Here is a 19,298-nt window from a genome sequence, read left to right on the forward strand (position 1 = left end):
GCTCCTCCCTCTCCCTCAGATAGTTGGCAGTTGAGCCTTTCCCTCTCTTCTTCCCTCCCATTCAGTTCTCCTGCTCCTGCAAGGAGAGGAGAGAGACCAAAGCACTCCCATCTCCACCTGCACAGCACCAGCTCTGGGCCTGCCCACGGTTCTTGTGCACTGACTGGCAAATGTACAGAGTGGAGGCACGAAGGGGAGAGAAGGTCTTTGTCTGGAGATAGAGAAGTATCTTACCAGGCTGTAGGAGACAGCTGTCTCTGAGGGCCAGCCCCCTTCCACATCCACTTCTTCCCTGGAAAGAGAGGAGGTGTGGATCTCGGAAGTGGCAACAAGCCACGTCCCATTCCGTCGCGCACACACATGCACACACGTGTGCACACCAGCACTCCACCCCGACATCCAGCCCTCCGGTTTGTGGATAGCAGCCCGTTGTGCCATTGTTCTACCTGCATCTGGAGGTGAGGCACGGCTGTGCCATCTGCGGGGGCTCCGACCCCTTTTTCCTTGGAAGCCGGTGAAAGGGAGGAGGGCTTTTCCTTTTCCGAACCTCCTTGTAGCACCACCTTCCCTCCTGCCAGCCCCTGCTATGTAAACCAGGGCCTGGCGTCACCAGACTCACTCCCTGGGAGCCACCCTTGCAGGGAGCAGCTCCAGGGGAGCCCTCCTCAGACACCGCTTGGGGCCCCTCAGCACCAGCCAGCCAGCAGTTTTAAAGGTGCGTTCGGCCAGAGCTGGGGAACTTCAGCCTGGCACAAACAGTAACCTGAACAAAACTGGCAGCAATTCATCTGCCAGACAGCTGAGGGATTCAGGAGAGTCTTTGTAGCCTTAAGCAGGTTTGTGAAATAAAAAAAAAAAAGGAAGAAAAGAAACGAGAGAGGAAATTAAAACTCCATGACCCACCGGTCAGAAAATAGGAGATGCCCTTTTTGGGCAGAGGGATTTCATTTTCCTCCCCAAACCATCACCAAAAGAGATTCATTTGGTTTTCTTTGATCATATTAAATGTATCAATTTTTTTTTAATCTGCCTCTATTTTAACGGTCAATAAGCAAAGCAGATATTATGGAAATTAGCTTGTTTCCCCCTGTCTTTGCCGAGAATCACTTTTCACATTTTGCAACTCCAGATGAAGTATCACCTTGGTGGTTGAGCCCAGAGCCTTGGAAGGGCAGCCCAGCACACCCAGAAAGAGCCTAGGAAGTACGGTGTGACAGGGGAGAATTTCCAACAAGCCACCCTTTGCCATAGCAGCCTTTCCCTCTCTCTTTTCCCACAATCTGGCTTCTCTCAGTGGCTCATCGGATATACAGATAAGGTGACATTAAGTATTTGCCTGTGTTAGGTACTCTGAGGCACCCGAGATGATCAGTCCTGTAAAGCCTTCCAGCAGGCACTTTGTATAGTATAGCAACCACGACCGATGGCCTCTTTATCAAGGTATGAATGGAACATGCCCTGTGACCCCCCAGCACCGAAACCCATCCTCTAGCATGCCTATTATACAGGCTTAGCTAGTGACCTGCTGGGAATTGTTTCACAACCAGTCCTCCAAAGGGAAGCAGGAAAGCCCCGCTTTGTAGCATTTGAACATTTCTGTAGTATAAAAACTCACATTAGGGCCAATTTCACACTATCAACATGGTGTCAGTAGGCTAGCTGAATTCCTGAACGTGTAACAGTCAGCTGGCTCCAGCACCCCACTGGCAAGCTGTACCGTGGGCAAATTAATTGTCCCCAAAAGTAAAGCAAAACCTTTTAAAGCCTTCCTGTTCAAAGAGTGGTCTTCGAACCATCTATACCTGGGGAGCTGGTTAGAAATGCGTAGACTCAGGCCCCACCCAGCCCTGCTGAGTCAACACCTGCATTTTAAACAAGAGCTCTATGCATGTTTGAGAAGGTCTGTTTTAAAACATGGATAACCTACGAGGCAGGTGTTAGTTCTGTCCTCCATGAGGTCTGCTGACCAATTAGTCTAATTAGGTCAGACGTGTGATCTGCAAATCCGCCCTAAAATGACTGGCTGAGTTGCTGTCTTGCAATATCATCACACCCCTTGTCCCTATAACCCTTCCATTGTCCCCATTCAGCAAAACTCCAAATCAAGGTCAGTCCAACTCCGCTCTTACCCTTACGTTGCTGAAGAAGAATCACAGATTGTTCAGATTAGCACCTCTACAAATTCCTGGCTCCTACTCTCCAGTGAGCCATGGGAGGCCTTCTCTGTTTTTCTAGTGCTCCTCCTCTTATTCTCAGTTGGTGCTCATCTTTTGCGGCAGAAACCAGCACCTAGAACAGTGTCTGGCACACAGTAGACATGCAGTAACTATTTACCGAATGAATGAATTCTACATTCAACCTAGATGTTACCAGTTCTGCTGCTGTGGCTTCTGGCCTGGTTTCATTCTCCTGACAACTCCACAGACTTCTGGTTCCTCTAAGAGTTTGTTCTATTTTTTATATTTTCCCTCCATTTTTACTCTTTATTTCATACAGTGCATATGATCAGTCCATCATTTTTTTATGTTTATTATTTTTGAGAGAGAGAGAGAGAGAGAGAGAGAGAGAGAGAGAGAGAGAGTGGGGGAGGGGCAGAGAGAGAGGGAGACATAGAATCTGAAGCAGGAGCCAGGCTCTGAGCTGTCAGCATAGAGCCCGAGGCGGGGCTTGAACTCATAAACTGCAAGGTCATGACCTGAGCTGAAGTTGGATGTTCAACCAACTGAGCCACCCTGGTGCTCCTCAGTCCATCTTTTTTTTTTTTAATGTTTATTTATTTTTGAGAGAGAGACAGAGCATGAGCTGGGGAGGGGCAGAGAGAGGGAGAGGGAGACACAGAATCTGAAGCAGGCTCCAGGCTCTGAGCTGTCAGCACAGAGCCCAATGCAGGACTCAAACCCATGAGCCATGAGATCATGACCTGAGCCGAAGTTGGAAGCTCAATCAACTGTCACCCAGGTGCCCGCCTCAGTCCATCATTTTGAAATCAGTCTCTTTTCTTCTGCATGGATAGTATTTCAAACTCCCCCATTCTCCTCAACTCTCTTAGCCCCACCATCTTGTCTCTCACTCTCAGTGAGAAAATAGTGGTCATTGTTCAAGAAATATCTTGACTTAAAAAAAAAAAAAAAAGAAGAAGGGAAGGGAGGGAGGGAAGAATCTCTTGCTTTCATGCACCCAGACCCTAACCATACTGTGACCACCTCATGCTCCCCCTGCCTGCAGAATTGCCCAACCACAACAGCTATTCTCCCTACAGTCACCACTGGTCACCACTTTACCTCAACACTGGCCTGGGAGCCTGGCCCTGCGATCCTGAGAGGCTTTCCTGTGGCTCCTGTTCCACCACACTCTCCCAGTTTTACTTCTGCCTCTGACCACTTCTCAGTCCCCTTTCTGGGTTTTTCTTCTCTGTTGGCCTGAAGTGTATTTCTCAAGGCACTATCTTGGCCCTCTTCCCTCTCCCTCACTCAGTACAAGGCAGTCTCCTCTGCTTCTGGGGCCTCAGATGCTATCCACAAATTGTCTCCAAATAATCTCCAAGTTGGCTTTCTCTCTTGAACTCCAGAACCATTTATCCAGCCACCTACTGACATTTCCACATGTCCAAATCCTGAACTCTCCCCCAGCCCTGTCCTTCTCCAGGACCACCCCATATCACTGCATACAAAGCCCTTCATGACCAGCCACTGCCCTCTCTCCAGACCCCTCTCCTGTTGCTCTGCGCAAGCTCCAGCCAAGCTGGACTCCCTGGAGGGTCCCCAAGCACACATGCTCTCTCTGCCTGCCAGGCCCTTGCACATACTTCTCCTCCTTCCCGGAATGCTGTCTCCCACATCCCCTCCTCTCTCTATCACCCCCCTCAAAATAACCTGACTAATTCCTGCTTAGCAGACATTCCTTTCAATATTGCCTTTTCTAGAAAAATAGAATTTTTAAAATAAGCAAAACATGTACGTACTCCAATTGTTTTGAGTCTAGGTAGATATAACTTAATACCAAAAAAATCTTAATAAACACCTGGATACATATTAAGTGAATTTTCTCTTTAGACTTTAACTCTTTCCATCTTTAGCTAAACCTTGTCTTTCTTCTTTGCTCTCTCCCACGTCCAACAGCAAAAGCCCCAGGCCTCATTCACAAGTCCTGATCAGCTTGACACGTCTCTGTTTGCAGGCAGCCTCCTTTTGCTGCTGTTGACCCTCAAGAGCTCACTAAGTCAGCTCTCAAGGTCAAGAGGGACTGTCTCTTCCCCCTGACTGTGGCTTCCTGCAGTCCTGGGAACACTGTTTCACTCTCCTATACTATCACAGCACTAAAGGTAGGAAGGAGGCTCCGTCTCTTTCTGTCTACCGTGTCTTCAGTGAATTCTGTTCTAGTCCAGAAACAGTTACTCTAGAGGATCACACTGTGGGCTCAGTCTTTGCCTCTTACCTTCTGTACATACATTTACTTCCTTACCAAACATGCAAAGCTTTCACAAAACAATATTATAAGCAATGCATTCTAGTACTTTCTATTTTCTTTTTTTTTTTTAAGAATGTGGTCATGACCTACTAAACGGACTTCACAATACATCAATGAATTTCCATCCATAGCTGGAAGCCAATGCGCTAGTATATTCTGCCAAATCCTCTGAGTTCTCCTATATGTATATTAATTACTCAGCAGAAAAGCTCTAGGATTATTTTCAGCAAAAGCTCTTCCAAAGATTTGTTAGAAATTACTTTTACTTATTTAAAGGGCTTTGCCTTTTTTTCCTTCTTACATGACAAGCACATTTTGAACATTGTACACAGTTGTTTTTTTTAACTTTTATTTATTTTTGAGACAGAGAGAGACAGAGCATGAACAGGGGAGGGGCAGAGAGAGAGGGAGACACAGAATCTGAAATGGGCTCCAGGCTCTGAGCTGTCAGCACAGAGTCCGACACGGGGCTCGAACTCACAGACCGTGAGATCATGACCTGAGCCGAAGTCGGACGCTTAACCGACTGAGCCACCCAGGAGCCCCTGTACACAGTTTTCAAATGGTCAGAAGAAAGTTTCAGTAAGTTAATCAACAAATACCTGATGATCACCTATGTTTTACAAAAGAGGAACTAAGAGCACTGTGTGTGTGTGTGTGTGTGTGTGTGTGTGTGTGTGTGTATACACATGTGTGCACATGTGCACCCTCATGCTAATAACCATCTTTCATTTCAGGACTATAGAAATTAATGTAAATAATTAATGTTAGCCATTGTTAATGGAGTTGACCAGTTATGTACCTCAAAACAAATAACCCAGAGCATTGGCCCTTCTATCCTTCCTCTAGGATTAGCTTTTCCAATGGGTCTTGAAACTCCTGCTCGCCCCACTGCTGACAGCTGAGAACATTTTCATGCTAAGGCTGCATTTCCAGTAGGGGCCCTATTAGCCCTGTCCCATCTCAGGGTGCCACATGATCAGGGTGCCATCGGCAGACCACAATTGCGGGCATGGGGCAGTGAATTACTTCTGTTATCTTTTAGATGCTCCTACTCTCAGGCAAGTACTTTCATCCAGGTAACTTAGCCAGTTGCTTAGGTCCTTTCCTTTGCTTTACCTAATTGGGCCCTGGAATTTTTCTCCCGTTACAGTACATTTACAAAATGCTTCTTGTGTCTCTCTCAACGACCTCCTCGGTGGGCCTGCACCTTCTTCCATGGTTGCAGTGGACAGGCAGGCTCTCTATAGACACCTGCTGGTTTCTCCACACTAGGCTGGGCACTGTGGGGAAGAGGTAAGGCATGGTTCCTACCCTCAGAGAGGTGAAAGCTCCAGAGGAGGCAACAGTGAACTGTGGGGGTGTTCCTCTCTGGCTCCTATCCCCACCTGCCCACTGGGGCCCACCTCGCAGAGCTGGACCAAACAGAAGTCTAGACTGGTCCCCTGCCCACAGGCTGTGGTCTTTGTAGGATGTGAAGAGCAGGATGAACAGATGCCATGACTGTTGAGGGTGGGGAGAAAAGAGTAAGTCCCCAGAGACATAGGAGCACCCAGACATAGAGCCTAGTGCCATCGGCAGGCCACGAGCACTCTTGCTGAGGGTGGCAGGAAGCAGCCATTGGGACTGGGGGTGGCGGGTGGCTCCGGCAGTGGTGGCATTGTTGGTATTGCTATCTGTGCCTCAGTTCGGTGGCAGAGTGCCTGTCCCTAGCTATTTTCCACTGGTAGGAAAGGCCAAATCTGAGAGTCCAATTACTGCCATTGGGGGTAATTTTTTTTTTCTTTTCAGTGGCATTTAGAAACCCTCATCAAGGAATGGGGGAAGCCTGTGACCTTGGGCAAGTTTCTTTCCCATTCTTCTCTAATCCCATGGGCGAGGGAAACCAGTAAATGTGGTAAATGTTTGCCCTCCATGTGTGTTGGGTCCTGGCCGCTGGACTGCTGTACTGAGCACTTTGTGTATGGCGTCTCACTTCCTCCTCTCAACAGTTAACAGCCACACCTCCCAAATGGCCTCGGTGTTCCAGACTCTATGCTAGCCACATAAATCACCAACACCACCAGGTGGACGTTCGTCTCTCCAACTCACAAGAGAGGAAAGATTAAAGATTTGAAGTCCGATCATAACTAAAAGATATAGGCTCAAAATGAGACGTCAAGGAAGTGCTGGAAGCCCAGCCTCTATAAAGTAGTGCAATTAGCTGAGCTGAGTTTTCTTCACTCTGGTGTTAGAATAGTTATTTCATTAAGGGTCTTTCCCATGGACAATAGCATTCTCGGGCAACCATGGTTATGGTGTTCTTGGCGTTCAGACCAAACCTCCTTACAGGGGTTTCCTGGACAGAGGACATTGTTCCGAGGGTGGAGGGAGGGCCTCTGAGACCGGGTGGTGGTGCTGCAGTCCTGGCCAGATGTGCCTACACCCTTGCCTGCAGGTGAAGGTTGGGTGGGATCTCCCACACCTGTGGGTCCTACCTGTGACTCTCTGTCTGGGATTTCACACACAAGTTGTGGTTCCAAACCCACCCCCACCCGCAACTGTGAATGTTTATTTCTACCCCAGGTAAAGATAATGGGGGCCCTTTAGTGACCCATCAGCCAACTGGGTGCGCTTCTGTTCTCCATGGGTAACAATATTGGGCAAGGACCTATGGTACTGGTTATTTTAGTCATGGTTAGAGAAGTGGAAATAAGGTTGCACATGTGTATGCAAATGATAAAAGTTGTTCATGAGAAAGATTTGTGAAATTGGAATCTACACAAAACAGAAGTAACTTTGTATAAACTTGACTCAGGAGATCTAGAGAAACAGGTCTGTTGAAATTGTTTCCATTGTATGCCATGCATTCACCTCGTCCACAAAGTAAGCAAGGCCGAGGTTTAGAAGCATCAGATGCAACCTCACAAGAAGTGAATTAAGGCCCAGGAACATTAAATAATGAGACTGTGCTCACACTGCCCAAGAATTCAAAGAGACAGAGGGAGGGAGGGAGGGAGAGAGGGAGGGAGGGAGGGAGGAGAGGGGAGGGAAAGGGAGGGGAGAGGGGAGGGCAGGGGAGGGGAGGGGAGGAGAGGAGAGGAGAGGAGAGGAGAGGAGAGGAGAGGAGAGGAGAGGAGAGGAGAGGAGAGGAGAAGAGAACAGGGAAGGGAAAGAAAAAACAAAAAGAGATAACTAGGAGGAATTTAAGATCCCATCAGTCTCACTTGGTCAGAGGGTATTTCAGTGACCCCCGACCCTTTATTCAGAATAAGAGGGGATCCCCAGAAGAGGAAGGGGTCTCTCACCTTCAGGGCCTGCTCTGTCTTCCTGTCTCCCTGTTTGCAAAGTGCCCAGGGCCCACATTCCAGCCTCGGCTCCTTTCTGTGAGATTTCAAGTCTTATCGTACTTCCTCACCTTACTTTCCAACCTGATCTCCCCCTTGCTTGCCCACAGTAACCCCTTATTCATATTTCTTCACCACCACCACCTTCGTGCAAACAAGCTCACCTGTCAAAACCATCCCATCGTCTGCCACACATGTGCTGTTCACTCAGCTGTTAGAGTACCCTCCACCCTCCCTCTCTGCCCAGTCACTTTTTTAGACCAAGCTCCGATCTCACCCCTCTGTGAAGCCCTCCCTAACTATGCAGCCAAATGCCCTTTCTCCTCTGAACTTCTGAACCACCTACTCACTGGACACTTGGCCCTGGACAAGTCGTGTATGTTGCCTTTCCCTTTAACTAGCAGTGTCTGATTCCCTTCTACGTGCCACTGGGGGAAGGCTCAGCTCTGGTGGTCCCTTCAGCTCCCTCAGCCATACTGCCCATACTGCTTGTCTTAACCTAATTCCGGTTCCTTGGACTGAGTCTGATTCATATTTGTTACCTGTAACCACCAACCTCCTCATTGCCCAGCATCCAGCACTGGGACAGGAGCCAAGCTGAGCCCCAGTGAATGTTTGTTGAATGACTGCATGGGTTTTTATGGCTCCTAAGAGGTAAATGAAAGCCAGCCAGAGCAGTGGGAAAAATTACTGTGTTTAAGACACACTTGTTAGTTTCTGGCCAGTCATCAAATCTGATTCTAGGTAAACAGCTTCTTCCTTCCTTCCTTCCTTCCTTCCTTCCTTCCTTCCTTCCTTCCTTCTTTCTTTCTCTCTCTCTGTCTCTCTCTCTCCCCCCCCATCTCTATTCTTCCCTTTCTCCCTCTCTCCTACTTCTCTCTGTCCCCCCTTCCTTCTCCTCCCAAGACTGCTAGAAGTCCAAGGCAGAGGCAGAACTATAATGGGAGCTTAGGGCTGAGAAGCTTCCCTGCGCATTTTTCAGTTGCCCAAAGTCTACTTTGAATTCTTTAACCAAAGCACACTGTTTCCTGTCAACAAGGAGGAAGTGCCAGTGTGGCTTCTTTGGTGAACCTTCAGAGCCCCCTTTCCAGGTATTGCCCCCAACTTGGAGGCGGGAGTCCCTGTGGAAAATGTACAGGCTTGGACAAGCGGGTGGGGAAGGGTGGCTGCACCCCCAGATGAGGGCCCTCCTCTGGAGACATTAACATAGGTAAATGGTTAACAAAAGGGAGTATTTCTCTCTGTTCTTCCTCCTCTGCCAGAGAATTCACCTTTAACCATTGACCTCTCTGTGAGGTGTGAGATCTAAACAAAGTTGAACACAGTCATGGATCGTTAAGTACCCATCTTTCCCTCTGCTCCTGCCTCTGCCTCCTCAGAAGATGGTCTGAGGTATACGGACCACCCCCCATGTTTGATGGCTGGTAACAGAGGAGAGACACACATACACACAAACACACAAAAAATAACAGTTGGAAATGACCCTCTGACCCTTTCGGAATCCAGATCCTCACTATACCAAGAAGGCCAAGCCATGCCAATCTGATTGAACTGAACAGAATGAGACATTTCCAAGTACCTGTACCAGAATGAGTGGTCTAACCTCTGACATTTGGTGATTTCTCCTTGCCCACTTCTCTTTGAACCCCAACCCTACCCCCAGGCAACTGTGGGGCCTACTGCATAAGCATAAATTTTTTAGTTTGCTGCCAGAATCCTCCAGCACCAGGCTTCACAGACCTCCCCCAATTCCCCCAACATCTTATTTAGTATAGCTTGATAGCTTGCAATTCCACTCCTCTGTGTGCTTAATTAGGTTTGGGAAGAATCGACATCCAGGTTTTTCATTTGTGTAGGGTGACTTTTTCCATTCTGTGTCCTCCCTGTGCTCATTCTACTGGCATGTTCCCATCCTCTCTGGGCTCCAGTTGGCCGGGACCAGCATGCCGTCTCCACTTTGATGTGTACGTTGGTGCTGGCCTCAGAGGTGGGTTGGGAGAGTGCGGGCTAAGCCTGCCGGGGTCCTGCTTACATCTGGGCCTGGCTGGGTCCTCGGAAGGGTTGGAGATTCTTTGATTTCACACTTTGTTCATCCCTAAGCCATGGAAAGCTGAATATGAGTGTACAGTTCATGCCTTTGAGCGTGTTCTCCATGATCCTTCTCTCAGCAGTCCAGCCACACTGCCAAGCAGCTTTGAACTTCAGGCCTGGTTCTACCTCCGTGGACCCCGAGAGGAGGAAGAATGCTTGAGGGGCCACCCAAAGTGCTGGGTTTACCTCCACATCTTTTCCTGCCCCCAGGGCCGTGCAGCAGGCAGGAATGTGGGCACTCGGTAGGCAGCACTGGGCAGGAGGAATAGAAGGAAGGATGGCAGTGGTTTAGGCTCGTGAGAGATATAGGTAAAAGCCTGCATGTGTTCTTCCTTGGAACAGACCACAAACACCCACTGCAGAGCTCTCAATGGTCAAACCAGATTCTGATACCTACTCTCTTTGGTTTCAGCTCTTGCTGCTCTCTCAAAGGTCCATTTCGTGATCCTCTTTAAAGAAATATTCTATTTTCAATACAGACACAGCCCTTGACGTAGCAGTAAAAACCACCACCCCCGAGAGACACGTGGCTGTGAAGTATGTTGGTATGTAACCTCCCATCTTTGCCTACGTGCAAGGCTTTGTCCCTCAAGAAGTTGCCCCTTTACCCCCTGGTGCTCAGGCTTCAGGAGGCATTGAAACAAGGGCAGGAGGTCAGCACAGACAGGAGGTACCTTCTGGCAACAGACTGGTTTGGGATGGGAAGTAGTTGCTGTTCTTCACCCAACAAGAGTTTCTTTGAGACCCTCGTTCCCAGCCCCCCACTTTTAAGATGGAAGTCAAATTTTCGGATTCTGCTGTGCAGAGCAGAGAGGTCACTAGGCTCTAATGCATTTACCATTGACTGCCCCTCTTGTAGTGCGTCTATTAGTGAGTAATTTGATTTGTACCTATTCATTTGCAGTCCCTGCAGGAGCCTGGAGCTGGCCCCTAGTATAATTGGTGCTGTCTCTATTTTTACATCATTAGATTAGCCCCGACTCCTGGCCACTTGTTGTCTGCGCTTGTCTGTCCATTTATACAACCTAATGTAACACAAAATTCATTACTGATCACATTACTTTCAACTCTGAAGCCAGCCTTGTGATAAACATTTGGTTAACCCTTCCCTGCCCACAGGAGGGCTGACAGAACAAATGCACTTCCACTCGACAGGCAAATCAATATCTTAATACACCAAAGTGGAATTGCATTTCTAGATTTGTTATTCCTCCTGGAGGAGCAAATGGAAAGGCTGGTCTGAGCTAGCTGAATTGAATAATGAATAGAGCCCCGGCACCAGCAGCCAGTCTGTGAACAGAGCACAAAGGCAGACCCGGCATCCACCCCGCTTTTTCATCTGGACGGGTGGCACCACAGCAATTAACTGAGACTCGTGCTCCTCCCGCAGCCATGGAGTGTGGGTGCCAGAGCGCAGGCTGGGACAGTAGGGATCTTGGCCCCACTGTCATTCTCTTTGCTAGGCTTGGCCTAGGACAACTGGCTTAAGTTTCCTTAAAACCTTCTCCACTGATATGAAGGCACCAGACTCATGGCCTTGGCACTAATGTCACCAAGAAATTAATTAAATTCATTACTAAACGAAAGTTTACCATTTGGAAAAAGATACACAAAGTTATTCCTACTTAGAGCGAGGTCAGCAATGTTGGGATTGTGTGTGTGTGTGTGTGTGTGTGTGTGTGTGTGTGTGTGTGTACGTGTGTGCACAGGCACACCAGTCCCCAGGATGAGCATTCTCTGGCATGGAAACACCACATGAACCTGAAAGGGTCCTAGTTCTCTGATAGAGATGATGGTGAGGACTCTAGTACAGGACCCTCTGACACAGGGTCTCAAAGGGCCCTCCATATAGCTCTGTTTAATCTAGAAGATTCTCCCCTACACCACCCTTCCCAGCCCCTGTTTGTCTTTGGGGCACACCCACTATAAGTCATTAGCTTGCAGGACAGCTTGTTTCAAAAGGGAAAATATCCCAACTTATAAAGAAACTCTTGTAAAGCCTATACCACAAAGATTAGAAAAATAGGCACAGAGGAAGTAGAATGGAACCCATTACCATGAAAGTCTTAAATCCCTAAGTTTAAAACTAAAAAAGCCATAAACAGAAGATACCAGGTTGGGAAGGGGAGCTAGAAAAGGCAGCCTGTTTAGGGGAATTCTGCTTGAATTCGGGGAAGTCCTGAACAGGCGACTTAGGAGAGGCATCGAAGCCTCAGATTAGTGGGCCTCCTTCCTGTTGAGCAGGCCACCTTCCACCTCTGAGGACTGCACCTTGGACCCTGTTCAGAGCCTCAACATGCCAGAAACAACCAGCAATCCTGGGAGACATAGAGATCCCAGGGATTCTTTGAGAGGGCTCAGCGCTGCTCGTGGCCTTCTCCATTCCTCCAGCATTCCCCATGCCTTCCTCCTTTGTGTGTGGAGGAGGGCCAGGGGCAGGGTGTCACCTTGCCGCAGTCCCTGGGCTGCAAGCTGAGAGTTAAGAGGTACAGGGGGATTGCCTCACCCTGCCTGATGGTGGAAAGCTCCATTTACCACAGAGGGACTAGAGGGCCAAGCCAGAGACTTTGGAGACTCTCAAGAGCTTCCCACTGTGAGGAACTACAAAGAGGGGATCCTCGCCTCTAGTCAGTGAGAGGACAGGGGTGTGTCCTGGCATAGCCTGGGTAGACAGCTGCCTCCTCACCCCTACCCAGCCCACAGCATACTAACTTTCTCAGTTGCCAGCCTGCTGCTTTGGCCTCAGCTGTTAATCGTCTCAGGTGGGTAAATGGGTAAGTGGGTAAGTGGGCCCCCACTGGAGAGAGGCTTCGTGTAGCCCCCGCCGGCCCAGCCCCTTCAGCTCTAGAAATCAGATCAGAGCACAGACCTCTGGTTTGCAGAATGGGACAGACCAGTGGCAGGGAGGAGAATGAGTCGGCCGGCTGGTGGGATGAGAGACTGATTTCTTAACCTTGATGGAAAGGGGGAAAGCCACATCTTACCAAACTCTTCCGCTGCATCATAGAGAATTTAATTATGTTTGGACATTTGAATGAGAACCAGATGTGGCTCTGGCCCTTCAGGCCAGCAGGGTTCAAGGAGCTGCGTCTCTCCTGTGGTCTGCAGACCCCTGTGCTGTCTCTTAGCCCTGGAGGGCTACTCTTTGGGAACACCCTGCCTGGGAGCTCGGTGGGGTCTCCTGAGCTTCAAGGCTGGACTGTAGGTGATAGGCAGGTCAAGGCTAGGTACCAAGCACCGGTTCCACTAGAGAGTTTCCAAGTGCTGTGTCGTCCTGGTAGCCATGCTGAGTGGGCATGTTTGCAGGGCCCTCATTAGCACCCTCACCTACCCCACACGCAGACACACACACACAAAGAACTCATGTCCCAGCACCTGGCGGGGCATTCTCTACCACCAAAGACACATCTCTGAACTACCCAGGCCTGAGTCTACCTTAGATGGCGTCTACCAAGGCTCGGCCCCCAAGATTGTGTGTGACCTGGAGCCAGAAAGGCCCTTCCAGGCCCTCTTGCATGGGGAGCCCTTCTCCAGGGGTCTCAGCCTGCTGAAACACCAGAGATGGCAACACTGATTTTCCAGCCAAAACACCACTGCAGTAATAGTGATCTCTTACACGTGTTCAGTGAATGTTCTGCTTCTGAGAGCCCCATCACATTCCTTTCTCTTTAGAGCCTCACACACCCAGTGAGGTTGCCAGAGCAGCCCCTCCCCACCCCCCTGACAGATGCTGAAGCAGACAAGGAGTGAAGTGACTCGCCCAGGTCATTCAGCACGTGGGCGGCAGGACTGGCGCAAGAGTGAGCCCTCCGCCTCCTACTCTTCCTTCCTGCCATCTATAGCGGGGTTCAGTGCAGAGCTGTTCCCGGGGTGTGGCTTCAGCCAGATTTACCAAATACCTCAAAAACAGGGAAACATGAGCCAGGTCCGCTCAGCCTTTGCTGTCCCCATGTAGAATAGGTTGTGACAGGGCAGGATTTAAAGTTATAGTAACATAGTGGTACTGAGAGGGTCCCTGAACATGGGATACTAGTCCAGGTGGTCTGGGTGGGGGATCCTGCTGTCTTGTGCTTTGAAGCCAAGACTTAGGAAGGCTTAGGTAATGTGGGTTTCCTGGGATTGGAGTGTGGCAGCATTTCAGGTTCAAGTCTTTCCCTACCTGGGATTGGTTGCCTCATCATGGCTATTATTTGGGGGGACCTGGGGAAAGGCTCTAGCCCCCATCCAGACCAGCACACCTTCTGGCTCATACCCCACATACTGCCATAGCTCATCAGCTGTTCAAAGGCTGTGAAGGAACCTGGGGTCAGGCCATGAGCTGCTCTGTTGTAACTCAGATGCTCTGTTCTCCACTCTCCCAATACACACACACACACACACACACACACACACACAGCCAGTTCCAATGGAGAGAGGGGGCACAGGATGTGGTAAGAGACTGGTCTTTTGAACATGGATCCTCCCTCCTGAGTCTTCCTCATTCCTCAGGCCTCCCTCCCCCGCTCTTTCTACTTTTATTCTCCCTTCCCCAACATTCCAGCATGCTCAGCTCCTGCCACCCCCCTCTGCCTACTGGGCCCACCAGGAGTTTGTGAATCTAGCTACCTCTATGCTTCCACGTCATGATATTAATGCCACACTGGCCTGCTGTCATGAGTAGCCTTCCTCTTTGGCTACTGGAGGGAAAGGGCGATGAGGAAGAAAGGTGATGTGCCTTTTCCCCATTTTTCCTTGATGGAGGCTGTCTGCTTGCCTAGTCTCCTCAACCATCGTCCTTTCCACAACTTTCAACAACTGACCACAATCTTCCAGGAGCCAGTGGATGCCCGGGAGGATCTGAGGTCTTCCCTAGACTTCAGGTCTCCTGCACCCAAAACCCTAAGGTTATTAGGCACATGCATGGCCCCAGTGGCTAAGGGAAATAGTTTGTAATCTCCTGAGCCAAAAGCACCAGATATTTACTCTCATTGTTTGAAACTGGGGGGGGGGGGGGGGGGGCAGAGCAGGCCATGTGGTCCTAGCCTTGTTCTGTGGCTTTCTGGGCCTCAGTACCTGCAGGGGTCAGGGACGAGAACTGGGCAAGGGGGAGAGAAAGCACATTTGTGGGAGCCCTGTGGGTTGAAAAGGACTCCAGCTAAGAAGGACGCACCTGCCTTCCCACAGGCTGTGTGCAGTCAGGTCACCAGAAGTATGTAACATCAGTGGGCCAGGGCTCTGCACTCAGCATAGGTGTGAGGCCTGGAGGCAACCAGGCCAGAATTAGCCCTGTTTCTTCTCTACTCCCAGATTCCATCAGCCCAAACCAGGACTCCTATTATCTGGATGTGGAGGGGCCATTTCATCCTCAGCTTCAAGAAGCTGCCCTACTTCCTTCTACAAGCATACCTGGAAAGGGGAGGGTGACCTGTGTCCCCCAGCCCCATCCTCCCAAGATGTCCGTGCCGGTCTCTTGGCATCTCTGCCAGCCCTGCAGCCTGTAGGGTTGCCAGAGGAGGAGAGGAGCCCGACACGGCAGGGTGGGCCTGGCAGAGGGCTGGGGAGAGGGAAGGTATGGGGGAGGCAGCAGCCTCCAAGGTGGGCATTTCTGAGTGTGGAGAAAAGCAAGGCCACTTCCTTTACCTGCTACCCTTTCGTCCTCCTCAAAATTGCCAGTGCTGAGGCTGGCTCCAATCCAGAGAGTGGTCTCTGACAGGGCTGTTGGGGTTTCTAGAAACATTTGTAACCAACTCCCTCTCTGTCTCTGCCTCCCTCAGCCGCACTCTGGAGGAGAGAGCAGTAGTTTCCAGACCCAGGACTGTTGTAAGACAAGCAGCCCAAAGCTGTCTTACACCGCTGCCTGGTTGGCATCCAGGTCATCTCTCTGGATTCCACCATCAGGAGGCTGCCAGTCCTGCTCAGCCCCACAGGATGCATTCAAGACCCCTACCTGCTTAACTCTTCTCTCTCTGAGTCCCAGTTTGCTTGGTCCCCAGCCTGTTGGTAGGCCGTGGCTGACCAAGTCGATTGCTTGAGGCAGACCCCATTCGGATCCATCTGCTGAACTTGGCAGCAGTCCAGTAGTCCCCTGGTCTCCTCTCCATATATCCCATCCAGAGAAGTTCTGAAAATCTCTAACTTCCCAGTCAGAGCACCACCCCCTCCTGCCCACCCCAACCTCACTTCCCAGCCAAGAAGGGGATTGGAATATTTCTGTTTGCAGACCTCCTCTGAGCCAGGCAGTGGGCAGGGTAGGGCAGTTTGGCTGGCTGTTCTGGGTTCCGGGGCCACCCACGCCCCTGGGGTGCCACTGAGCCCAACCCAGGCAAGGGGCTTAACTACAGGCCCTTCTGATAGGGAAGAACGGGAAGGTGGACGCAGGAGGGAAAAATCAATGCATGTCAGCAGGGTTGGAAATTTATTTTCCAGCTTGGAAAAGGGTATTTACAAAGAGGCAAGGAGGGAAATGAAATGTGTAAACACATATCTGCCATCTTCCTCAGCAAGCCATTTCTTGATTAAAAAGAAAAAATCCTTCCCAAGCTCCAGTGGAGGGCGAGCTGCTAGGGCCCTGTTTGGCAGAGGCACCTGCTGGAGGGGGAAGACGAGAGGGACCCAGAGGATCCTGTGGACAGTCGCAATCACTAATACAATTGCAACAATAATAGTAACTCACATTTGCTGGATGGATGCTTTAAGCACTTTGTGATGCACTCTACCTGCATTACATTATTTAATTAAATTCTTACAACCACACTATGAAACAAACATTGTTGTTCTCATGCACAGGAAACTGAGGTACAGGAGATGCTGAATAACTTGTCCAAAGTCTCCCAGGTGGCAGCAGGCCGGAGCCTGTGCTCTTAACCATTTCCCTAAACTGCCTCCCCACTCTGGCCAGACACTGTCCCTCCCCTCTTCTCAGGCCCCTGAGGCTGCGGGGTGGGGGTGGGGTGGGGATGGTGGTGGGGGAAGCCTTGTCCCCTCCCACTGCCAGGAGTGGATAGGCTGTGGGTGCAGGGTAAGACTCTGCCCTAAGGTCTAATCCTACTCCCACCAGCCTCCTGGGTGGTTAGCTTAGGACTGAGCTGTGTGGCTGCAGCCAGGGCCCAATAAAAGTGCTCTGCTAATCCCTTTAATGAGCAGCATCGTGAGGCTCTAGGTGTACAGAATAGGGCTGGCTGCTGAGCACAGCAGAGGGGCCACTGGTAGATGCTGCTGCTTTTGTGGTGGAGGAAGTGCCAGGGCTGCCTGGAGGCTGAACCAGGGGTCCCAGGCACCCTCTTCCCAAACACACACACACACACACACACACACACACACACACACGCGCGCGCGCGGTACTGCCCTCATTGACCCTGCTGGATCCCAGAAACAGGCCTCCCTCTGAGTCCTGAGCCTTGAGCTTTCCACAATTACCCCCCACCTACCAGAAGCCTCAGGGGCTTCCCTCAGAGTCTCTGATTGGCCAACTGACCCACTGCCATCCTGCCTAGAAGAGGCCTGAAGAGGGTAAAGCCCAACTGTCTTCTCGACCTGAAGTCGGGAGACTTCACTCCCAACCTTCTACTGGGATCCCCTGCCCACCTGGGCTTCCCCAGCTCCCCACAAGTCTCACCTAGTACCTGTCCTCAGCATTTTGCCCCCTCCCAGGAAATGGGGGAACAAAGACCATGGCATTTAGTGGCGACCTTTGCAAAAGGGCTGCAGTATCCTCCTGTGGGATGAGGGAGTGAACTACCACAGAGACTCCCTCATTCTGCACGGCCCAACCCCGGGCGGGCCGACATTTGCAGCCAGCCAGACTCCTGCCTCCTCACACAGACTAACCGTGACTCCTCCCTAGGTCTCCTTTGCATACATGACCAGGTAGCAGAGTAGCTCTCTCTGACAAGGGCAGCCACCTCCCTGCCCCCTTTGACACCTTGGCATTTTGCCAGACTCCAGGTGGAATGGGAGCAACAAGAGGCTTGAGCATTCCCTTTCCTTCACTTATTTCGCGAGAGCCCAGGCACCTCCCTTGTAGTTGCTGCTCATCCCATTGTGCCCCTATCCCCCATGACTTGCCCATCCTGGTCATGGCATCAAGGGGCATCTGTGGATAGTAGGCCCATTCTCCAATGAGAGCCAGTATGGGAATGGGTGGGCACAGCCAGCGGTGGGCATTGGGACCCAGTCGGTGATGCCTGGAGTTGCCAACATCTCCATCCTGGGGCCAAACCGGCACCAGTTCTCTCTCGGGGAGACTGTATACCTAGAGCCGGTGACCTCCTACTCTTCCTTGGTTTTGCCGTCTGCAAGATGGGGAGACAACCACCCAACTCCCCGGCACACAGGGTCACTGGAGGATGTGAGGGCACAATAAGTTATCTTCTCTCTCAGTCCAGCAACTGGTCTGGGAACTATTCCTCATCCCCTACTGTGCTTTGAGGCCAGGGGAGCAACCTCTCTTAGAGCTGGCATTTTCCCACTGGCCAGAATCTGCATTCTTCTAAGCAGAGAGGCTGCTGGGAGTGATTTCTTAGCCACCACCACCCCCCGCTTGACAGAGCCCCCAGCTCCCCTCTGCGGCCCTGGCAGGTAGCTGGTGGACTCTCCCCACGAGCTCACCTCAACTTTGGCAGAGCTGCACAGATCTGGGGACTTGGGAATGGGGAAGGAGGGCAGCAGCCCAGAGGCTGGGCCCCTGAGTCAAAAGGTCTGGAGGTGTCCCCCAGAACTCTGCAGCCTGCCTTTGTCTCCTCTCCCTCTAGCAACCTGCCCACATGGGGTGTGTCCTGGCACCCTTCTCTCCCCTTCCCACAGCTGCCCTCATGCTCTGTGTGCAGCTCCTCTCTCCCCACCCCCCCATGCCGAAGGGGGTCTCCACTCTGTCACACCAGTTCCAAATCTGGGACCCTGAAGACTGACCGGTCCTCACGCCCCTACACGTGCATGTCACTACCCTCCTTGACTGCAGGACTTTGCTGCAAGCCTGCCCTCCTCCCAGCGTGACACCCCACACCTCCTCACTCCTCCTCCACCTGCTTGCAGAGATCAGTGTACTTCTCAATCGTTGTCCATATCTTTTCCAAAAAGATTCCTCAATGCTTTTCTTTTCAAAAGGGAAAAAAAAAGGAAAAAAAAAACAATGCCAACAGCCCAGCGTCCGTGAGCAACCCAACAGTAACAAAGCAGGTGTTCGGGATGGAGGAAGGTAAGGCCACACATTTCCATTTGCCGCTTGCTCCTAGGGCTGGGCGGCCGGGGTAACTCGAAGGTGGGGGAACCTGTGTGCAGCCCTCCTCCACTTGCTCTTCCGCACACACTCATTGCCCTGTCTCAGTGAGAAGAGAAAAGGGGGTTGACGGAAGGCATATGGAAAAGTGCCCAGGTCCAGCCCGGCGCTGGCTCTTTCACTGATAGTCCATACTTGAGAAGAAGCTCCCGACTCCCCTT

At 50.9% G+C, this 19,298-nt stretch overlaps 1 protein-coding gene and 1 long non-coding RNA gene across 9 annotated transcripts in view; one reads left to right on the forward strand and one right to left on the reverse strand.

Moving 5' to 3' along the window:
* Nucleotides 1–19,298, forward strand: part of BCAS3 (BCAS3 microtubule associated cell migration factor) — a 619,432-nt gene that overhangs the window by 596,123 nt on the left and 4,011 nt on the right. For 3 of the 8 annotated variants that reach the window (XM_030295988.1, XM_030295990.1, XM_030295995.1), the window contains one exon: nt 10,364–10,429. The exons of 2 other annotated variants lie outside the window; for them this stretch is intronic. In XM_030295988.1, the coding sequence (XP_030151848.1) occupies nt 10,364–10,429 (66 nt within the window). Of the gene's footprint in view, nt 1–10,363; nt 10,430–18,965; nt 19,057–19,298 lie in introns of all 8 variants that reach the window. 3 more of the 8 variants (XM_030295992.1, XM_030295994.1, XM_030295989.1) reach the window with 2 other exon arrangements.
* LOC116737754 lies at nt 13–2,311 on the reverse strand. Its single transcript, XR_004342881.1, has 3 exons — nt 2,130–2,311; nt 235–292; nt 13–76 (listed from the first exon to the last, which is right to left on the reverse strand). It is a non-coding gene; the product is annotated as an uncharacterized LOC116737754 (long non-coding RNA).

Source organism: Lynx canadensis, chromosome E1 (assembly GCF_007474595.2).
Source record: "Lynx canadensis isolate LIC74 chromosome E1, mLynCan4.pri.v2, whole genome shotgun sequence".
NCBI classification, from domain to species: domain Eukaryota; kingdom Metazoa; phylum Chordata; class Mammalia; order Carnivora; family Felidae; genus Lynx; species Lynx canadensis.